This window comes from Polistes canadensis, unplaced genomic scaffold, assembly GCF_001313835.1.
Source record: "Polistes canadensis isolate GaletaPanama2010 unplaced genomic scaffold, ASM131383v1 scaffold_114, whole genome shotgun sequence".
In the NCBI taxonomy this organism is placed as follows: Eukaryota; Metazoa; Arthropoda; class Insecta; order Hymenoptera; family Vespidae; genus Polistes; species Polistes canadensis.
Genome location: NW_014569661.1, coordinates 447,784 through 466,210, shown reverse-complemented (window position 1 = coordinate 466,210; position 18,427 = coordinate 447,784). Strand labels below are relative to the sequence as shown.

At 37.3% G+C, this 18,427-nt stretch overlaps 1 protein-coding gene across 7 annotated transcripts in view; it reads left to right on the top strand.

Annotated features, from left to right (window-relative positions):
* Positions 1 to 409: 409 nt before the first annotated feature.
* Positions 410 to 18,427, top strand: part of LOC106787749 — a 26,976-nt gene continuing 8,958 nt past the window's right edge. For 3 of the 7 annotated variants that reach the window (XM_014750377.1, XM_014750378.1, XM_014750376.1), the window contains exons 1-10: positions 410 to 496; positions 2,481 to 3,025; positions 3,935 to 4,093; positions 4,173 to 4,677; positions 5,095 to 7,935; positions 11,075 to 11,669; positions 15,299 to 15,542; positions 15,657 to 15,877; positions 15,959 to 16,250; positions 17,968 to 18,309. In XM_014750377.1, the coding sequence (XP_014605863.1) occupies positions 2,809 to 3,025; positions 3,935 to 4,093; positions 4,173 to 4,677; positions 5,095 to 7,935; positions 11,075 to 11,669; positions 15,299 to 15,542; positions 15,657 to 15,877; positions 15,959 to 16,250; positions 17,968 to 18,309 (5,416 nt within the window). In that variant the 5' untranslated portion in view covers positions 410 to 496; positions 2,481 to 2,808. The remainder of the gene's footprint in view (positions 497 to 2,480; positions 3,026 to 3,934; positions 4,094 to 4,172; positions 4,678 to 5,094; positions 7,936 to 11,074; positions 11,670 to 15,298; positions 15,543 to 15,656; positions 15,878 to 15,958; positions 16,251 to 17,967; positions 18,310 to 18,427) is intronic. The other 4 variants (XM_014750374.1, XM_014750372.1, XM_014750375.1 and 1 more) reach the window with 4 other exon arrangements.

Below are 18,427 nucleotides of genomic sequence, written 5' to 3'. Positions count from 1 at the left end.
AAATGCATTTATCTACATTCATGCAGGTGTCTACTTGTATGCAATGAGCGCGCGTAAAACGAAATTTCATTGTATGTAATCTAAACACATATACACATACATTTCTCCTGCATATTCCTTGTAGAAAAGTCACATAAACATGTCTGTAATTGTAAAGCTTATTAAATTACAATCGTTCAAGTTAACGTTAATAGAAAATATTCTTTTTATAAAATAAAATTAACGTAACAGAAAAAAATCAAGAGAAAATCGGAGCATTTGATCCACAGGAAGATGATTTTACGAAGGCCTTTAAGAGGGGCCTGATTCGGACTTGTGTGATTGGCGGTCCGAGCATGTCACGTGGCGGTAGTTTACGTGGGTGGGGGCCGGAGACGCGGCACCGCGGGCGAAAGCGGTGAGTTTCGTTCTAGTATTTACCTCGCAGTGCGAAGATACTTTACTCGCGGTTGTTCTATCGTATTCTATAAGCTGATCTGTGGGTTCTGTGAATCAGGTAATTAATCAAATTCAACGACCTATTCGAGAATAACGGCAAATATTATATTACGATGGACGTTAAGTGACAGAGTGGCGAATCATGATGCGAGACGTTCGCCATCTTCACAAAATCGCGCGAGTGATCGGTTGATTATAGAAAAGGAAATATTTTTTCTTCAATTCTTTCTTCTTTTTCTATAAACGAAGAATTTGAACGTATAGTAGCGCTATGTCAACGTTCCTTGATCATTTTTCACCTTACGGTACGTTCTTGTATAAGTTTACGGCTATAAAATAAAAGGTGATTTAGAGAAAGATAAAGAGAGAGAGAGAGAGAGACTGTTAGTAAAAGGGTAAAGGTAATAAGGACGAGAAAGAGAGAGACAGTAAGCGCAACACCGTGGGATTGTGGAATGTGCGCGCTTACTTTACTACAGGTATCGGACAGACACTCTGCCGCGCATTACCGTAGCGTTTCGGAATTCTCCATGCGTTTCTAACCTCCTTATATCCTTTTTCCTCTCCATGCTCCTTTTTCTTCTTTTCTCCGCCATCTCCTTCTGCTCCTACCCGATGATCGCATACTACCCTCTCTTTTCTCCTTTCTTTTCTTCTCTATCTCTTTCTCCTTTCATCCTACTCTAATCGGAACGTTATGTCCTACGTATTTATATATAAGGTGTCCCATTTCTATCGATCCATTTCATTTGATGAGTAACATCAAAATTCATTCGGTTTGTAAGAAAAAAACAAGAGAAAGACGAAATATTTGTACAACGGTTAAATAAAGACAGTCGATGAGGACATTGAAGATACTTGAAAGATTAAAGTTTTTAAACAATTTCATTCTTTTCGTCATTTATAATTTTGATATTCTCTTAGATCGATTAATATCTAACACCTGTCACCTGTTGTATATGCACAAACAAACGTACACACATGTTTCTTTGTATGTGTCACGCGTGCAATTGTTTTCTACATATATATGATATGCGACTACGTTACAACACGATCATTCACCTCTTTCAGTTTTTTCTTACATCTCGATCTTCGTCCAACATTCTTCTGTTTGACGCGTCATGGATGCTGCGGTGTCCTTTGACAGCTGCTAACGGGTGAACTTCCTCAGGGGGATATATCACCGTACATCGTTCCCAACCGTTTTTCTTTCTCCCTCTCTCTTTCTCTTTAATTCGATCTTTTCATTTCCTTTCGTACGTTCGTACTACAATGTATCAAACAAGTAACCCCAATAAAATGAACACTTAAGTCGGATTTATTCTTTTATCGGATCAATATACTATCCATAAATTTTAAATCACAGTACATACCTGTATCCAAAGATTGCATAACACCGTCACAGATATTTGCACCGTCACTTTCACCTCACAAAATATAATTTAACCATACACCTACTTTTTCAAGTATATATCCATATGCGCTGGTAATTATGACAATGGACCAAATCAACAAAATGAAAAAAATTCTTTCCTCGGATTTTTTCGGATTTCCTCGGAAAACAAACTTTTTATAAAGTAAATTGTAAGAGAAATTATTTCTATTATTTTGTTATTGGTCTTAATTCCCTATAATAATTATCGGCACATATATCTTACACACACTCTCAAACACGCGACAATCAAGAATCCTTAAATTCTAAGAAACAACAAACTCCGTTGAAAGTTCGTATTCTTTTTAAAAACTAATTCGGTACAAACCGGACCGAGCGGAAAGAGACATTCACTCTCTCTCGTTCTCTCGGATGATCGTACACGTAATTACGTTTTACACGAAGTATCCACTTTCTTTAATTCACCCTACGTTGGGGGCGTATACTTGGATTCTTATCGAATTAGTCGTCGGTACTTTAGCGAGTTAAAGTTTCTCTCGTTGACGCGTCGTCCGATTTCGTCCGGTTCAACGATCCAAAAACGAAAGATCAAATCAGAGTAGAGAAGTCTTCCAATTTAACAAGACATTTTTCTTTTTCATTGATTTAGCATTACCAAAATGGCCGTCAACGTCGGGTTCGATGATCGAACGTACAAACTTTGATAAAACATCGAAGAGATTGGGAGCTATCGATAAACGTAGATTCTTATAAAAAAAAAATGACATTAAATCATCGGTACCATAAGCCTGAAGGCTTCTTCCCCAAGGGTGAAATAAACGGGAAAGAGAGAGATAGTTGAGTATGAATGGTGTTTAAACGGGATAAGACAAAAGACAGGCGATTTACCGAGCCGATTAATGATTGGCTGCGCTTGAGGGGGTCGAATATATTGGTCCCTCTTTTTGATCTCTCTCAAAGAAAGAGAGAGAGAGGAAATGAGCGATAGCGATTTAGGAATGGTAACGTCGCCACCGGCGTCTGTGCTGGCATCATGCACAGGGACAATGGAGGACGAGCAGGAAAAGTCCTCCCTCGATGGATCCATCGACATGAATCTGGTAAACGGACCGAATCCATGGCTTCCGGCCTATGGTTTCCAACTACAACATCATTCCCGTTTTCAATCCACGCACGAGGATCTACGTGTTAAAGGTTTGCTCGTTATATATACATATGTATATATATATATCTCTCTTTCTCTTTTTCTTTTTCTTTTTTCTCTTTTAGTCTCTTTGTCTGTCTTTATATCTGTCTGTCTCTCTTTCTCACACCTCCTCTTCTATCCGTTCTTATACCAGTTACTTCTATTTTCTCTCTTCCTCCTCTTTCTCTTTCTTTCTTTCTTTTTTCTCTCTCTCTCTCTCTTTCTATTTCCATCTCGCTCATACTCATACATCATTTTATTCAGTACTTAATACGGAATAACCTTCTTGCTTTCATGATCAAGACCGCTTTCCCTTCTTTCTTCATACCATCTATCTTCTACGAGATACTCCTTTGATGATCACTTCAACTATATCGCTCGTGGGAGGATCTTTATTTTTTCAAGGATTTTCCGCGATCGATAGATCAAGTTTTTTTTGTTGCTGCTTTATTCTGAACAAAATATCACGTCGCTTATTGCAAGTAATGTAAATACGTTGGAATGAATTACTTGAACGTTCGTTCTACAGGTTTATTATTTCATCGATCGATCGATCGATGAAATAAGCCTTTATGAAATTCCGTTCTTGATATACTCTTTAGACATTTAATTGACTTGGTAGTAAAAACCGAGCGATAGTTTTCCGTACAAATAACTCGTATTTAATGATCGACCGAGGATAAATGCAAAAGTTATTATCTTTTGAATGTATCTTTTTTATTATATGAAAACTTTCATAAAATTTCTACTTGAGTGGTAAAAGAAAAAGCTGAATTTTGATAAGAATCATAAATGTTTGTTTTATTATACAGCTCATAAATTTACAATAGGTTTAGTTCTATTCCATTTACTTAACGCTATTTTAAAAATTCGACATACTTAAGTGTTCTACATAAAAGAATCATTTGTAATTGCAGACGCAGTGCCAGTACAACAAGTAGATTTTTTAGAAACCATTTTCGAAGAAACCTCCGACGATTTGCAGAGTGATTCCGATCATAGTGGGACGACTTATTGGTTGGGCTCCGATTCGGAAACGGAAAGTGTTATTCACATCGAGAGAAAAAACGTTACGGGTACGTTTAAATGGATCATTTATGGTAATATTTCACATTCAACCTTATATACATATAATAATTCAACATTATTTTCCAGGCGAAAGAATAAATGATAATGATGTCGAATACAACTCCATAATACCTAAGAAGAAATGCCGAAGAAATAATAACACAGACGAGCGAGATCCTTATGCGACTTTTGATGATTTTCCAAGATCTCCGAGATCTTCAAGGTCCTCTGGATCATCTAGATCCAGTTCATTGTTACAGTTCGAGTCTCTAGAAAGGACTTGCGCCACTTTATCACCGTCCAGTTATAGTTTCGATTCTCTTGAGTATTCCAATCATTCGAATGTGTCTCACTTGGGGAACACATCGCCGGATAGTCTTGAGCAAGATAACGATGCAATAGTGCAAAATGGGTTTTCCAATTCTGTCGAACATTTTCCAAGAATCAGGCCCTACCGTAGCTTCGAAAGTTTAGATATTTGTCAAAAGGCTACGGACTTTGAAGAGGTGACAACATTCAATGAACGTATATCGTCTTATCCTAAGAGGAAATTGAATTTTCCAAGATCCGAAAAAAACGAACTGCGATCTAGGTGAGATTTTGATTATTTTTCAGGGACGAATTCGTATAACGGTATATAGTTTTTATAAAGTAAAAATAAATATATTATTGTATATAAAATTACGTGAATTGCATGAATAATCGTTCATAGTGCGAAATAGAATATACATACATTTTAACTCTCTTGGCAGTGGTTACACAAATCGCGAGAATTAGCTTTAGGTATAACAAATGTTTGTTGGCTAAGATAAATGCGATCCTGGCCATGAAGAAACATCCTTGACTTTACACCTATTATTATCAAGTTTGGAAGTTAAACTATTGTACAAACTATACCTTATATTTAACAAGATTGTTAAAAAAAAATATGTCGCTATTATTTTACCGTTTGTATTGCATTATATTTTCTAAAGAGTAACTCCATAAATTTAAATTTCATATGAAACAGAAACTTTTGGTACGGAGAGGAAGAAGAGGAAGAGGAAGAGGAAGAGGAGTTCGAGAACGACGGCGACGACGAAGAATTCGAGGGAGACGACCGGTTATTAAATTCAAGTCGCCATGGATACTTCGAGGACCGATTGCACATCTTCGGTGATTCGAGTTGCAATTACGCGACGTCATTGGATTATAAAAACACTATAGATCTGCGAGAAATCGGTATTGAGTCAAAAAGGGATGCGTTCTTAGATCTGAAGTCTGGCCAAAAGGCAACGTCGTCTTCCACGCGTCTGCTACAGACAAGTTTAAATATAACCGGTAGCACGGCTCATGGTCATAGTAAGATGAACAGCGAACACGATGCTCGTCATTCTCGTCATCATCTTCGTCAGCAACAGCAACGTTTCGGTCACGAGCATCTTCACGAGCAGCGGCAGCACCAGCAATATCAACGTCAACGGTGGACCGAAGAAGAATGTTTTAATTTTAGATTCACGGATAAATCTCAAAGCGCACCCAGTCTGCCTTCGATCGTCGACGAATACGCTCACGATCAAGAGCTCGTTTCTTCGAGATCAAAGTCGTTTGTATCAACATCTAATTTATTTGAGAATTATACTAAAGTTAACAGCGTACCGATAGACCTGGACCTTTGTGGCGTATCAACATCAACGAGAGAAGAGGATGAACGATCGTGTAACGATATGAGTATGAGAGATCACAAAATGGCGGAAGTTAAAAGCGTACGCGGTCTGGAGGATATGCTGAATCACGAAGATGGCGAATTGCTTGGATCTAACGAGAAGGAAAATAATATTGAGACAACAAAACGACGGTCAAAATGTTCGGTGAGAACTCAGCCTGCGCAAAATGCAAGAATTGACGTTGGAGGGATGCACAACGATCTATCGACAACGAATATGCAGAATGGCGAAGATGAGAACATTGATGCTGACAGCGATGAATACGAGGATAAACAACAGATCGCAACTACCGTGAAGACTCAAGATCGTAGCAACGTATTGGATATAGCGATGGCTATGGAGAACAATATAGACGCAGTCGTCGACGAGGCCATGAAACGGTTACAACAAGAAAATGGTGATAGCAACGATATTGTAGATGCTATTCGTAAGCAGTATGCCAATAAGCAACTATCGCAGAAGGTAAAGAAAAACGCAAGTTACGAATTGGCTCAACAATTTGAAGTTGACGAGAGAAGTTTCCGAAGGCGTGCGACACCATCCTCCAGTGATGAAAATACGAGGTCACCTAGAAATACTGGTAGGAAGAAACGAGTCATCAATAATGCCAGTTACGAATTGGCACAGCAATATGATTACATCAAGTCTCTTCAAGCTAGCAGAGGCGCTTTTCAACGAATGGATGCCTGCGATGAACTGGAGGAATCCCGTTCAGGACGATCCTCGCGTCTCAAGAAACCTGACTCTATATCAACGCGTACTGGCAGCAGTTCAGCGTTGAATCTAAGCGGTGATTCTCGTGCCAACGATTTCGCACCCTCGCTCGGCTCCTATTCAAAGTCTACGGAGAATGTTTCGAAGCATATCGATGAATCGCTTTTTGGTCAGATAAAAAAAAACTCGGCTTTCTTTTCGGTACATGGAGAAAATATTAATAAACGTATTTTCGTAGACGATGAGGTAGATTATCCCTGCCTTGAGAGTAAACCCATAGGAAAGCTTAACCTGATGGACACCATGTTAGAAGAGGAAGGAGATCCCAATAATAGTGAACAAATAAATAACGACGGGACCTTTCGTGACATTTTGGAGGAAACGATGCTACTTGAAAACATCGCTTCCTTGTGCGACGATGAGACACGAGAAGAAAGTCCTGGCGAAGTGAAATTGAAAAAAAAGAGATCTTTCATAGGCGAATTTTATCCAGAAAAGAACAATTTGTCTATTCGTACAAGAGAGAACGAAGAGGATTCACCTTCGGAAAAAAGAGAGAAGAGAGAGGAGAAATTGACAGATGGTGGTGGAGTAGACGACGACGAAGAAGAAGAAGAAGAAGAAGACAGCAAGAAAAAGGAGCGGCAAGTTACGAGTGAGATTTCCGGTAAGAGCGTTACGAAGAAGATGGTAGACGCTGGGGAGAATGTAGAAGCGATGATAGAGGGGCATAATAAGAAGGAGGCGGAAGTGGTGGTAGAGCAAGCGTGGGGACAAACTGTTCATGGTGATCGTACTTCCCCACCAAGCAGCAATAAAGCCTACAGCCTGAAAGTTAGTCAAAGTAGTGGGAGTCAGTCAGCGACGGCAGCTGCTTTGCCAGTTGATACGAATCATTGCAGTGATCGTGACGGACAACAGGAGGAAATGATGAAGTCAGCAATGACAACGGCGACGGTGACAACGAAGACAACGGAAAGTATGACTTTACCGGCAAAAATTGACAATTTTTCATCGACGAGCAAGACCACGGATTCTTACACGAAGAATGTATCGAAACCTAGGATAAATACAACGGTTGAAAGATCAGCAAGCCTCAATTCTAAACAACCAACGGTTCTGAAGAGCGAAGAAAGAAAGAAGGGTGGTATCGGTTGTTTCTTACAGAGATTCTCCAAATTGAGGTTTAGTGGTAGATCGAAGGTACCTCGCTCGGAAATACAAAGCAAAGGCGATTCGCGTATTGCACAACATTCGAATCGGAATGAATTTTATCAGGAAAGGACGAAGAAGGAACCGGATTATATCATTATACCCTTGCATCCGCCGGACGAAGAGAGATCAAAGGATGAGGTCGTTGCACTTGAAAGTAGACCTGACGATACTAGGAGAATCAACGTCGATCTTCAAAGGAGTGCCTCTAGTGTTAGGTGAGTCATTTTGTTTTTCATCAGCTTCTACTGGAGTCAAACCAACGGATAAACTCTATGCTATTTTTGTGTCGGACGTGAGGAGGTTACGTGTGTTCGACGAAATAAGATCAAGTTACGAACGACCAAATATTACGAATCATCGTTTTATTATCATTTTCGTTTAAATAAGGCAGGCTAGTTTTGTATATAATACGTTTGCGCAGCAAGCGATTTAATTACACACAGATATATATGTTATAAATAATACGTTTCGCAAGAACGCCCTTTCGTTTCTATCATTATGAAATACAAGGCGTATCTTATACTCAGCTTGACTGGTACGAGCCTTTGCCGCGTGTTTGTTTACATTAGATTCGATCTGATGCTTTTATCGAGCAGGGATCTCTTCTTGTTTGACACGCATTTTTCTTTTTATTTGGACGTTAGCCAAAATTTCTCTCTTATCTTTGAGATGCACATTGATCACGTTTAACATTATTTTTGGATCTTTGATCGAATATTATGAGTAATATTAATAATCATTTGTTGTCTCATGTCAGTGTAAACAGACTTATTGTTATGCGAGAAAACTGCTATCTCGACAGTTTCTGATACGTAATAGCTCCCCGGACAAACATCGGATAGTTAACAGACGACGTAGCGTGCACGTACCACCTACCGTGGATAATTCTATTTTACTTTATTGGATTTTGATGAAATATATCAGCTCTTGCCCGAGAATAAGATTCTTAGAAATGAGTAGTTGCCGTTTGACTAGCTTCAAAGAATAATTTGTAACGTGAGTTCGCGCGTTGAGAAAAACCTTAATTTCCCATCATCCCCTCTTACCCCTTCTCCAAAGATCAGTAGAAACGGAGCTTTTTATAATCCCTCGTTTATTGCGCGTTCCGGGAAGTAGAACCGAGTTCAAAGTATAACACAAAACATTCCCACGTTTTCGTATCTCCATTCGCGAATGATTCTCTTCTTCTTCTTCTTTTTCTGAGCTTTAATAAAGTCTCGTTTTTTAACGTCATTCTTCTCTTCGTGAGATCGTATAAGTTTTTCTTCTGATTGTTTTTTCTCTCTGTCTCTGTTTGTCTCTTTCTCTCTCTCTCTCTCTTTCATTCTTTTGAAATGTGATAAGTAAACGCAGTTACAGTGTTTAGATACGATGCACGGTGCATTGTACTTACGAAGTCTGGCCATGTTTGAATTGCATGTTTCTAGTAAGCATCAGAAATAACTATTACGTAACGCACTATACATGCATATATGATGAGTTACGAGAGAGAGAGAGAGAGATAGAATTACTATAAGTATAATTCTTACCGGTTTCAGTTAATTGCGAAGCAGTTAGTAAGATGAGTTACTCCCTAGTTCGCGTAATATTACTTAACGAATGTAACATCTTATTTTGTTATTTATTTTGTATTGATTATAATATGTCGTATAAATGCTTCTGTGTCGTTAAATGAACTTAACGTACTAAAAAGGAACAGTTATGTCGTTCTCGACAGCAGAATTGGTGTTCCGTTACGAAGCTCTCCAACGAAGGGTTGAGATACTCATCATACATACTTAATTCACGATTTCCTCGATTACATCCGTTAGTTAGAACCTGCACGTACCACTTTCACGTTTAGGCATACGCTATTTTGTGTCATTGACACGCGACGTCGCGTAGGTGTCATTCTGTGTAGTACATGATTATCGAGTTCCTGACTCATATCGTTACATTCGAGGCTTATAAACTACGAGATATGATTTTTAATCTAACCAACTCGTTTATAATCGATTTATTTATAAATATCGATAGGGAGATAATTATCGCAATATATAACGACAATCATAATACGTGGATAAAAATTTGTTTAATTTGAAATGATTACAAATCTGATGACGCTTGGATTTAATATAAAAAGGTAATATTCATAATTTGTAATATATTTGTAATATATTCTTGTAAATGCAAATAAACCTTTTACATATTTACCAATAATACTTACGCGATAGAACGAACATAGTAGAAAGTTTGTAACGTACGATGAAATTTTTCCTTTTCGAAAGTCAAAGATTATCGCGACGGTTTGAACATCGACGTATTTTCTTCAAATAATTTGATTTTTTTTTCTTATAAAATTGCATCTTCAGGAAATTCTTCGAGACGACGTTCAATAACTTATTGCTATTTACAGGAAATGATAAATAGAAATTTTGTTATTCATTCGTAATATATCTGAATCGTTATCTGTATGTTTTTGAATTTTTTTCTTTCTCTAATAAATCATCGGTTTCAAACGGTAAGAAGATAAAGGAACTTTTTTCAATGCATATAAGACACTCTATCTTTAGATATAACTAACATAAGCTTTAGAAACAGCGGATTACCATATGCTTTAACATCGAGGACAAACATGCACTGTTCCGAGCTCGTCGCGGAGTATGAACCCTAAATAACTACTATTTTATTCTTATTTGATAACTACGAAGAAACTCCGTGTGAATGGAATTATTGTGAGCAATACGCGTTCTCATGAATCGGATTCTAACGATAAGTAGTAATAGTAATAGTAGTATTCTTACTGGAAATTGGATATTAAATGGAATCTTAAAATTAGTTAAACGATAAAATAGCGACGATTATCAAAATTTGTTAAAAATCATTATCGCGACGTGTTGCGAATCGAAAGAAGCTCAGAAACATGTATTTACAAGAATCAGAACTGCGTTGACCAATCTTAGACGTTTTCTCGATGGCCTATTGTCATATATACACTGTCTCTGAAAAAGAAGGGAACCTTAAGAAAAGAAAAGGGCAAACTGAAAAGAACTATAATATCACTATCGAACACGTGACATTAATTCTCTTACAACGTAAAATTGAAATATAGATCACATTCAAATTAATTATTACTCATAAATAATTATCATCGTTAAATAAAAAAAAAAAACATTAAATAGAATAATACCATAAAACGCGAATAACGTCCAATAAAAAGAATTTTATAATCAGTGATCGAAAAGAAAAAAATCGCCCCCTCCCTCAAAATAAAATTACAAAATAAAATAAAAGTTAAATTGACTTCCTTGGTAGTATCTAATAGATGTATTTTCTGGGAACGTATGATGTAAGAGTCGGAGAGGGTTGTTTCAGTTCCGGTAGGAGGGCGCCAGTATGCAGCAGCAAACCACCCCTACCACCACAACCACCCCGTCTAGTATCATCGGGCTGTAGAATCTCGGGTGCGGTGGCATCATCGTCGTCGACGACTTCGGCACCGTCGTCGTCGTCGTCATCGTCGTCATCGGCGTCGTCGTCGGCGGGGGTGTCGCGCCGACGCGCCACGACAGACCTTGGAAATCCGGCGGCTATCGAAATGGCGAAGGCCCGCGCGATGCAGGCCGCTCAGCAGGAGCAGCGTCCGGTCGGGCTTCTCGAGACCGACCTCGATGACGAGGTCGTATTAACAAAATCGTCTAACACGACGACGAACAACATCGTTGATTCATCCGGCTGTAACAACGTTGGTAACGGAAACAAAAAAACTAGGAGTCTGTTAGATCTGAACCACACCTCAAGCGTCGTACCCCAAGGTACGAGCTTAGAGAACGCCCTACGTGTACCTCAGTTGCCCGTCGGCTCTTGCCACAGGAACCAACGAAACGACGTAACCGCGTCTGGCATCGATCAACGCCCGCACAAATCCATGGAGTTTCTCCTTGACAAGGAGAACCTTCATTTTGTTAAGGTAAGATTATTATTTCTTTTCTTTTCTTTTTACTTCCTCCCCCTTAATATTTTATCTATCTTTGCTGCTTTTTCTTTTTATTTATTTCTTTTTTCATTTTCATTTTGTTACTTATACTGTTACTCTTCAACGTTCTTTCTTTACTTTATTAATGGAAAGAGAGAAGAAGAAGAAGAAGAAAAAAAGGAGAGACCTATAAAATTTCTACTAGTTTCATGACCGTTTCTCAACAATTTCTTCCTCCATTCTTATAGATCATTTCTTTTTCCGCGATCTTTTCTTCATTTTTTTCTTTTCAATTTTGCACCGTGTTGTTCGCGTTGTTTGTTAATCGTCAGTCTTCTACTCTTAACGATTACCGTTCCGCTCGTAAAGTCTAGACAGATGTCAGCTTTAAGATATAAAATAGATAATGATCAGGACGACCATTAGAAAATAACTTATCGGTTTTTTATTTTGTTTTCCTTTCTTTTCTTTTCTTCTCTTTTCTTTTGACATTAATCTTTTACTCGTCACGAATTATTTTTGCGATTAATTATCTCAATATAATAAAGTGTCGATGTTACACAACTAGTCATAGGTAAGTTAAGTTACTCGTTTTATCGCGTTTTATTGCGACAGTCATTCCTCGCGAACGCTTTTGTTAAATATTTTGAGATTATTATTTTCTCTCTGGTCCCTTTTTATCGTGAGTATCCTCGCGTTACTCGGTACTCCCTTTATAACGCGTGCTCTTTGTGAGAAGTACGGCAAAAGTGGAATTCGCATGAAGATCTCCGTGGTGTATATATATCATGTACTTCCATGAGGGTGCTATTTCGTTCTCAATGCAGTATTTTACACGACTTCGTGTTCTCGCCGTTACACAACATCAAATGGTAAATTAGCATCCCTTTAATTAACACTGTTTCCATCGATCGTTAACACTATGATATATCCCGATACAATTTATATTCGTGATAATGTATCTCTTAACGTATTAATGAATTTTCAAGGTCACATTAGAGAATCTTCCTTTTCTATTTCTATCTTTTACGTGTCTAGCATGTCCAATAAATTTTCCATTATTCTCTGATGAAACTCATTCAATTTCTAAGAATCCCGATAGGAATGTCTCCCAATATTGAATCTCGATTGTTCCTTGTAGAATATTAAATTAGGTTAATCAAGGATAGAAGATAGTCCTGGTACAATATCCTTTGAATTGATAATGGTACCTCTCTCTCTCTCCGAACCCTCCATTTACCTGCTCTCATTACGCATTCCAAACCATTTTCAGCCGTATTACGATTTTCCCTTATCATTTCCCTTTGAGTCTAAGATGACGTGTACGCGCACCGTTCATACTTTATAGAAACTATTTTTGTTCTACTTTCCCCCATTATCATGATAATGGTCGACATCTGGCGTAATGAAAAATGTTCATACCCTCTTAATTACTTTGATACGCTCTTCCCTCTGCCCCCTACTGCCCTCTCCCCCCCATAAAGGAATCAACCACACGTCATGTTCAACAAGTCCTCTTTAATTCCATTGTTACGTGTCACTCCAGACGATTCATAAATTTCTCCATGTGGAAAGGAATTGTTCCAAATCCCCTTCCAACGATCAGACAATGCTCGTTGCTTTTGACAAAAATAGGTCTCCCACTATTGTGCAGGTATATTTTTAGAAATCTTATCTGCAACTATCTGGAAAATCTAGAACGTTGTCTAGAAAATCGTTCGAAGTTACCGATTATCGATATCGTCGTTGTGTTGTGTCGTCGTCGTCTTCTCTTTGCTACTACATAAGAATCTACAAACTAAACGTAGGAACAATATTGTATAACTCAATATCCATAGATACTAAGCAGTGGTTGTTCGTCTACGGTACCGTCATCGGATATCATGATGAGATCAATAGCGTTCTTTTACGAAGTGCGCATAACACCTTCCAAAGCAGAATCAGCTTTCCGCTTTGGAAAGTTTCCACTCATCGCTTCCAGTTTCTACCCTTTTTTTCTTTTTTTTTCTCAACGTTACTATTTTATATATCGTCCTTTTTGAATAGCGTAACTGAAACATTTATTCTTGAATCTGATCAATTGTATTATAACTTTTACATAATTCTTTTTCATTTTTTATATCCTTTTCTTTTACTCCTTTCTTTCTTTTTACTTTTTTTATATTGTTTTTATTTAATCTTTTATTTTAAAACATCGAGATCTCAAATTATTTCGTCTTACATATTTCAGTGAATTTTTATCGACAAAAATATATATATATAATATATTTTTAATATAGATACTACGTCTCTCTGTTAAAATGTACAAAATAATTCTTTAGATGTATTATTAAACATTTTCTTAATTATATATTATTTTATTTTTATAATATATATTTATTTAAAAATGAGTACTCATTTAAATTGATTCATTGTCAGATAAATTGCTTGTTAAAAATTAAACGAATTTATTATTATACAAATTCTCGAGCATATACGTAAATGTAAAATCATCACAAATATGTGATTGTTATAACTTTCGTAATAATCTACGTTTAAACGAATATTTATGATTATTTTTGGAAATAATAGTGGTTTCTATCGTATAATAAAAGAGGAACAAGAAAACTTCTTCCGATTTATATTTGAAAGCAACGGAATAGTCGACGATGACGACGTCGATCTGCGCCAGCGCCCGTTTGTCTCTTCTCCCTCTTCTTACCCAACAAAATTGTGTCGCGTTTAGATTCTTCGTATCTCTGGCAAATCGATTCGAAGACCCACACCTGCATCTAAGTACTTACATACCACGCGTCTATGCAAATGGCAAACATATGCCGAGGCGTAGAAAGAGAGCTGCTGCTACACGTGAAATACTTAACCGCGTGCCACGCTTTTACAATCATAAACACACATTGCGTTGAAGGGACCTCATTGCGTAACATTCTTCCTATCCGTACATTGACGTTAGGCTTCATTCGTACAGGAATTTATGTCACGGTTTTAACATAATGCATATATATATTTATATACAATATATATTATATATGTAATATAAGTATACAGACCATATATATATATTATGTATATATGTATATATGTATGTATACTTTCTGTGCCACTCACCGACCGAATTCCATCCTCCTTAGGAAGCGCTATTGTGTATTCACCGAGAATCTATTGTTATATATTATCTCTTATCTGCACACACGTATAAATTTTCTGAGATTATAATTACAAACATCGACCATTAGCTTTTCGTTGAGATTTACTCGAAAGACTTCAGGGATATGTATCTTCGATTGTTTTTAATATTTAACGATCACGACTGAAATAAGTGTCAATGCTAAATTACTGTAAAAATAAAAAGAAAGTAATTATAATATGCATAGAAGATATATAATATAATGACGATAAGATTAGATGAATATTTTATAAACATGGCTAAAAGGATCGATATCATCGATGTTGTAAGCTTTTTATGAAGAGAATTCTTTTGAAGTTATAAACAAAATTTATACAGATAGAATCATATATAGAAATGATATCAATTGTAATTATTTTGGAAGGTTATTTTTTTCTTTCTTTTTATGCATATATGATGTGTATATATATATATATATTTACATATATCTGTATTGCAGCCACCAGAGAACGAACTGCAGAAGGTCGGTGAACGTGTGCCAAGTGAGCACGAATTAAGGGTACAAAGGTCTCTACAACGACTGAACGTTCCGGACTGGTACAAAAATTCTCCCACGGCTCGTGATGGTTTCCGATTAAAAAGGCACTCCGATGCATCTCAGCATGGAGGTTGGCGTGCGCTCGGCTCGAAAACCACCTCGTTGTCATCTCTTTCATCCTCCTCGAATAGGCAACCAACTACAGGTAAATTCACAATATGTTTTTTAGACCTTTTTGTTTTTTTTTCTTTTTACTTTCTAAGTAAAAAGTTTAAAAAAGTTGAGCGAGACTAGTTAAGGTATTTATTGTTGTTTTCAGGCGCTCTATTAAGCCCTAGTCCTACACCTCCCGTATTCTCAAGATGGAGTACCAGTTTGCTAAACAGTGCTGGAAGTTCACCGGCGAGTTCAGCAAAATTATCGTTCTATCATCGGCAACCTTATTTGGGTTGGCGTTCGCAAGAACGGCTAAGCAACCCACGTACACCGGCGGAACGTCTCGCTCAGGGTATACTTTCTCAGCTGCAATCACCAAATAAGGTTAGTCTATAATTCATTCGTAAAGCTAACGAACGAACGACCGATTTGTCTAAGAATGAAGGATTTACATTCACCTTGCAGCAACAACAACAGCAACAGCACCATCAACATCAGCACCAACAACATCAGCATCACCACCAACAACAGCAGCAGCATCAACATCAGGAGCAGCAATTGCAACAACCGCAACAACATCACCAACAGACGACGAATCAGCAATTGGCAGTGAGAAACTCTATAAAGGAGGTGACTTCAGCCATTGTGCATTATGTACAAAGCGGCCAGGAAGTTGACGGAAACGAAAGACTCTCTCCCTTGCCTCGACCAGAAGACTGGGAAGATAGGGGTGAAGTAAGATCTACCAGTCCCAGAGGTGAGCACTAAACCCCGCCAAAAACACCTCGTTACCAAGAACGCACTATCACCATTTTTGTTCTGCAAAACACAGGTAAATTTTTATTCTTTCGTCTTTTTTGCATTGAATATAATATATTATACATATTGTTTATTCTATTTTTCTCTTTCTTTCTTTCTTTCTCACTCTCTCTTTCTCTCTCTCTTTTTATCTTTCTCACTGTCTCTCTAAGGAGTACGTCGTCTCTAATTTATTTCTTTTTCTTATCACTGTCGTCCTTTATCTTTTATCTCTCACATGTCCATGCATCTTTACATTTGCGCGCGCACACACACACACACACCATACACACACTTTGTCGTCTACGTTTTTTTGATTACAATAGCTAAATAATAACTTGATTATTTAATTTACTATCAAACGAAAGCTTTTTATCTTTTGTCGTTCGGTTTTATCATTTAACGATGATCATTTTACTTTGTCTCTCCGTATAGCTATTTCATAAGAATACTTGTTTGTAGAGTACGCATACGTACTCTATAAATCTCAGGCATCGTTCTTCACATTTGTTATTTGTCGATTCAAAATTATATTTCCCCAGCAATACTGTAAATTTTCTTTCGATTTTTTTTTCCTTCTTTTTTTTTTTTTTTAATTATTATTTACCAAGGAAAAGAGAAAAAAAAAGAAACTGATCTATTATCGTCACGCTCGACGTGGTTTTACGAGCGTTTTGTCGAGCATCGTTTATTTTTAACGACGTCACCGAAGACATTTACGCAAAATTCAAAATAGGTGAGCGAGAATTTATATATGCCTCAAAACTTCTTACATGTCCCCTGTGTGAGAAAACGCCACTTCAAAAACGGAACAAAGCTACGCGGATATTCGTCACCTTGATCTTTTATCGAAGAGAAAACAATGTGGGTCAGTGTTTTAAAAGCCCTATCATATATATATATATACATCGATACGACCGCGAAGAAACACTACTTCCTCATGTAATTAAAATAGAATGATGCCAGAATACATATTACATAATTTCCTGACGAAAGAATCATATACTTACGTTCGCAGTGAAATGAATTTCGAAAGAATGATAAATTCATAGGCGAACAAAGCTTATAAATTCATGGCAAAAATGACGAAGAATTGATGGAACAATTTCTTACTGTAATATACCATTTCCAAATACTAATATTTGTTCCAAGGAAAACGTCGAACGTATTAACTCCAATGATTAATTTCATTACGTACTTCGCAAAATGATCTTAACTTATATATACCTATATATACATATATATATAGATATAGATATATATACGTTTATGTTCGTTCGTTTTACTATCACGATTTAGTCCTTTTAATTTCATTAAAAGGACTAAATCAATATTGTGCAAATTCATTTGCGAAATGCGATAATAATGGACGCGATCTTTCATCGATCTTTTTTCTACATTACATTCTCTCCTTTCTATCTTTATTTCTAAAAACGTATTATTACTAACGAACGTCGACATTCACCTAATTAATACATGTCAAAGGTCACACGTGGGGTTCTCTTTTACTTATCTATATATATATATGCATATATATATATAATACACGTGAGAACCATTACAATGGAGAGAAAATACGTTTAGCGCGAGCGAGACAAATAAATATGTCGCGTATAAAAAGTTGCCAAATTGTGTTTACGTATAATCCTAAAAGAGCGTGATCTATTTCATCGAAGGAAGCGCGAGGCTCTGCTGGATGGAAAGTTCGTTCGTTGGTACGAGACCTGTGGATTCGCCGGAAACTCCGATGAGCCTGGCTACGGATACCGAATGTTGCGTCGGGTGCAATGCTACCGGTACAGAATCGTGCAGTTGCATGGACTCCGCGACTTCTGGTCTTTATCTAGACGTGACACCACCACTCGATGATGCACAACCACCACTAATGCACGGAAGTATCCGCGGCAGTCTCTGTCCGTCACCTTCGTCCTCATCCGCCAATTATAATCATCCTCAGATATATCAACAACGGCAACAACATCAGCACCAACAACAACAGCAACAACGACATCACCGTGGTGAGTTGTTGCTCGCCTAGCGGAAAACCAAAACAAAAATAATTAAAAAAACAAAACAAAACAACAAAATAATTAAACCAGAGCAGAAAAATGTCGCCAAAGCCGCCAAAAAAAAAAA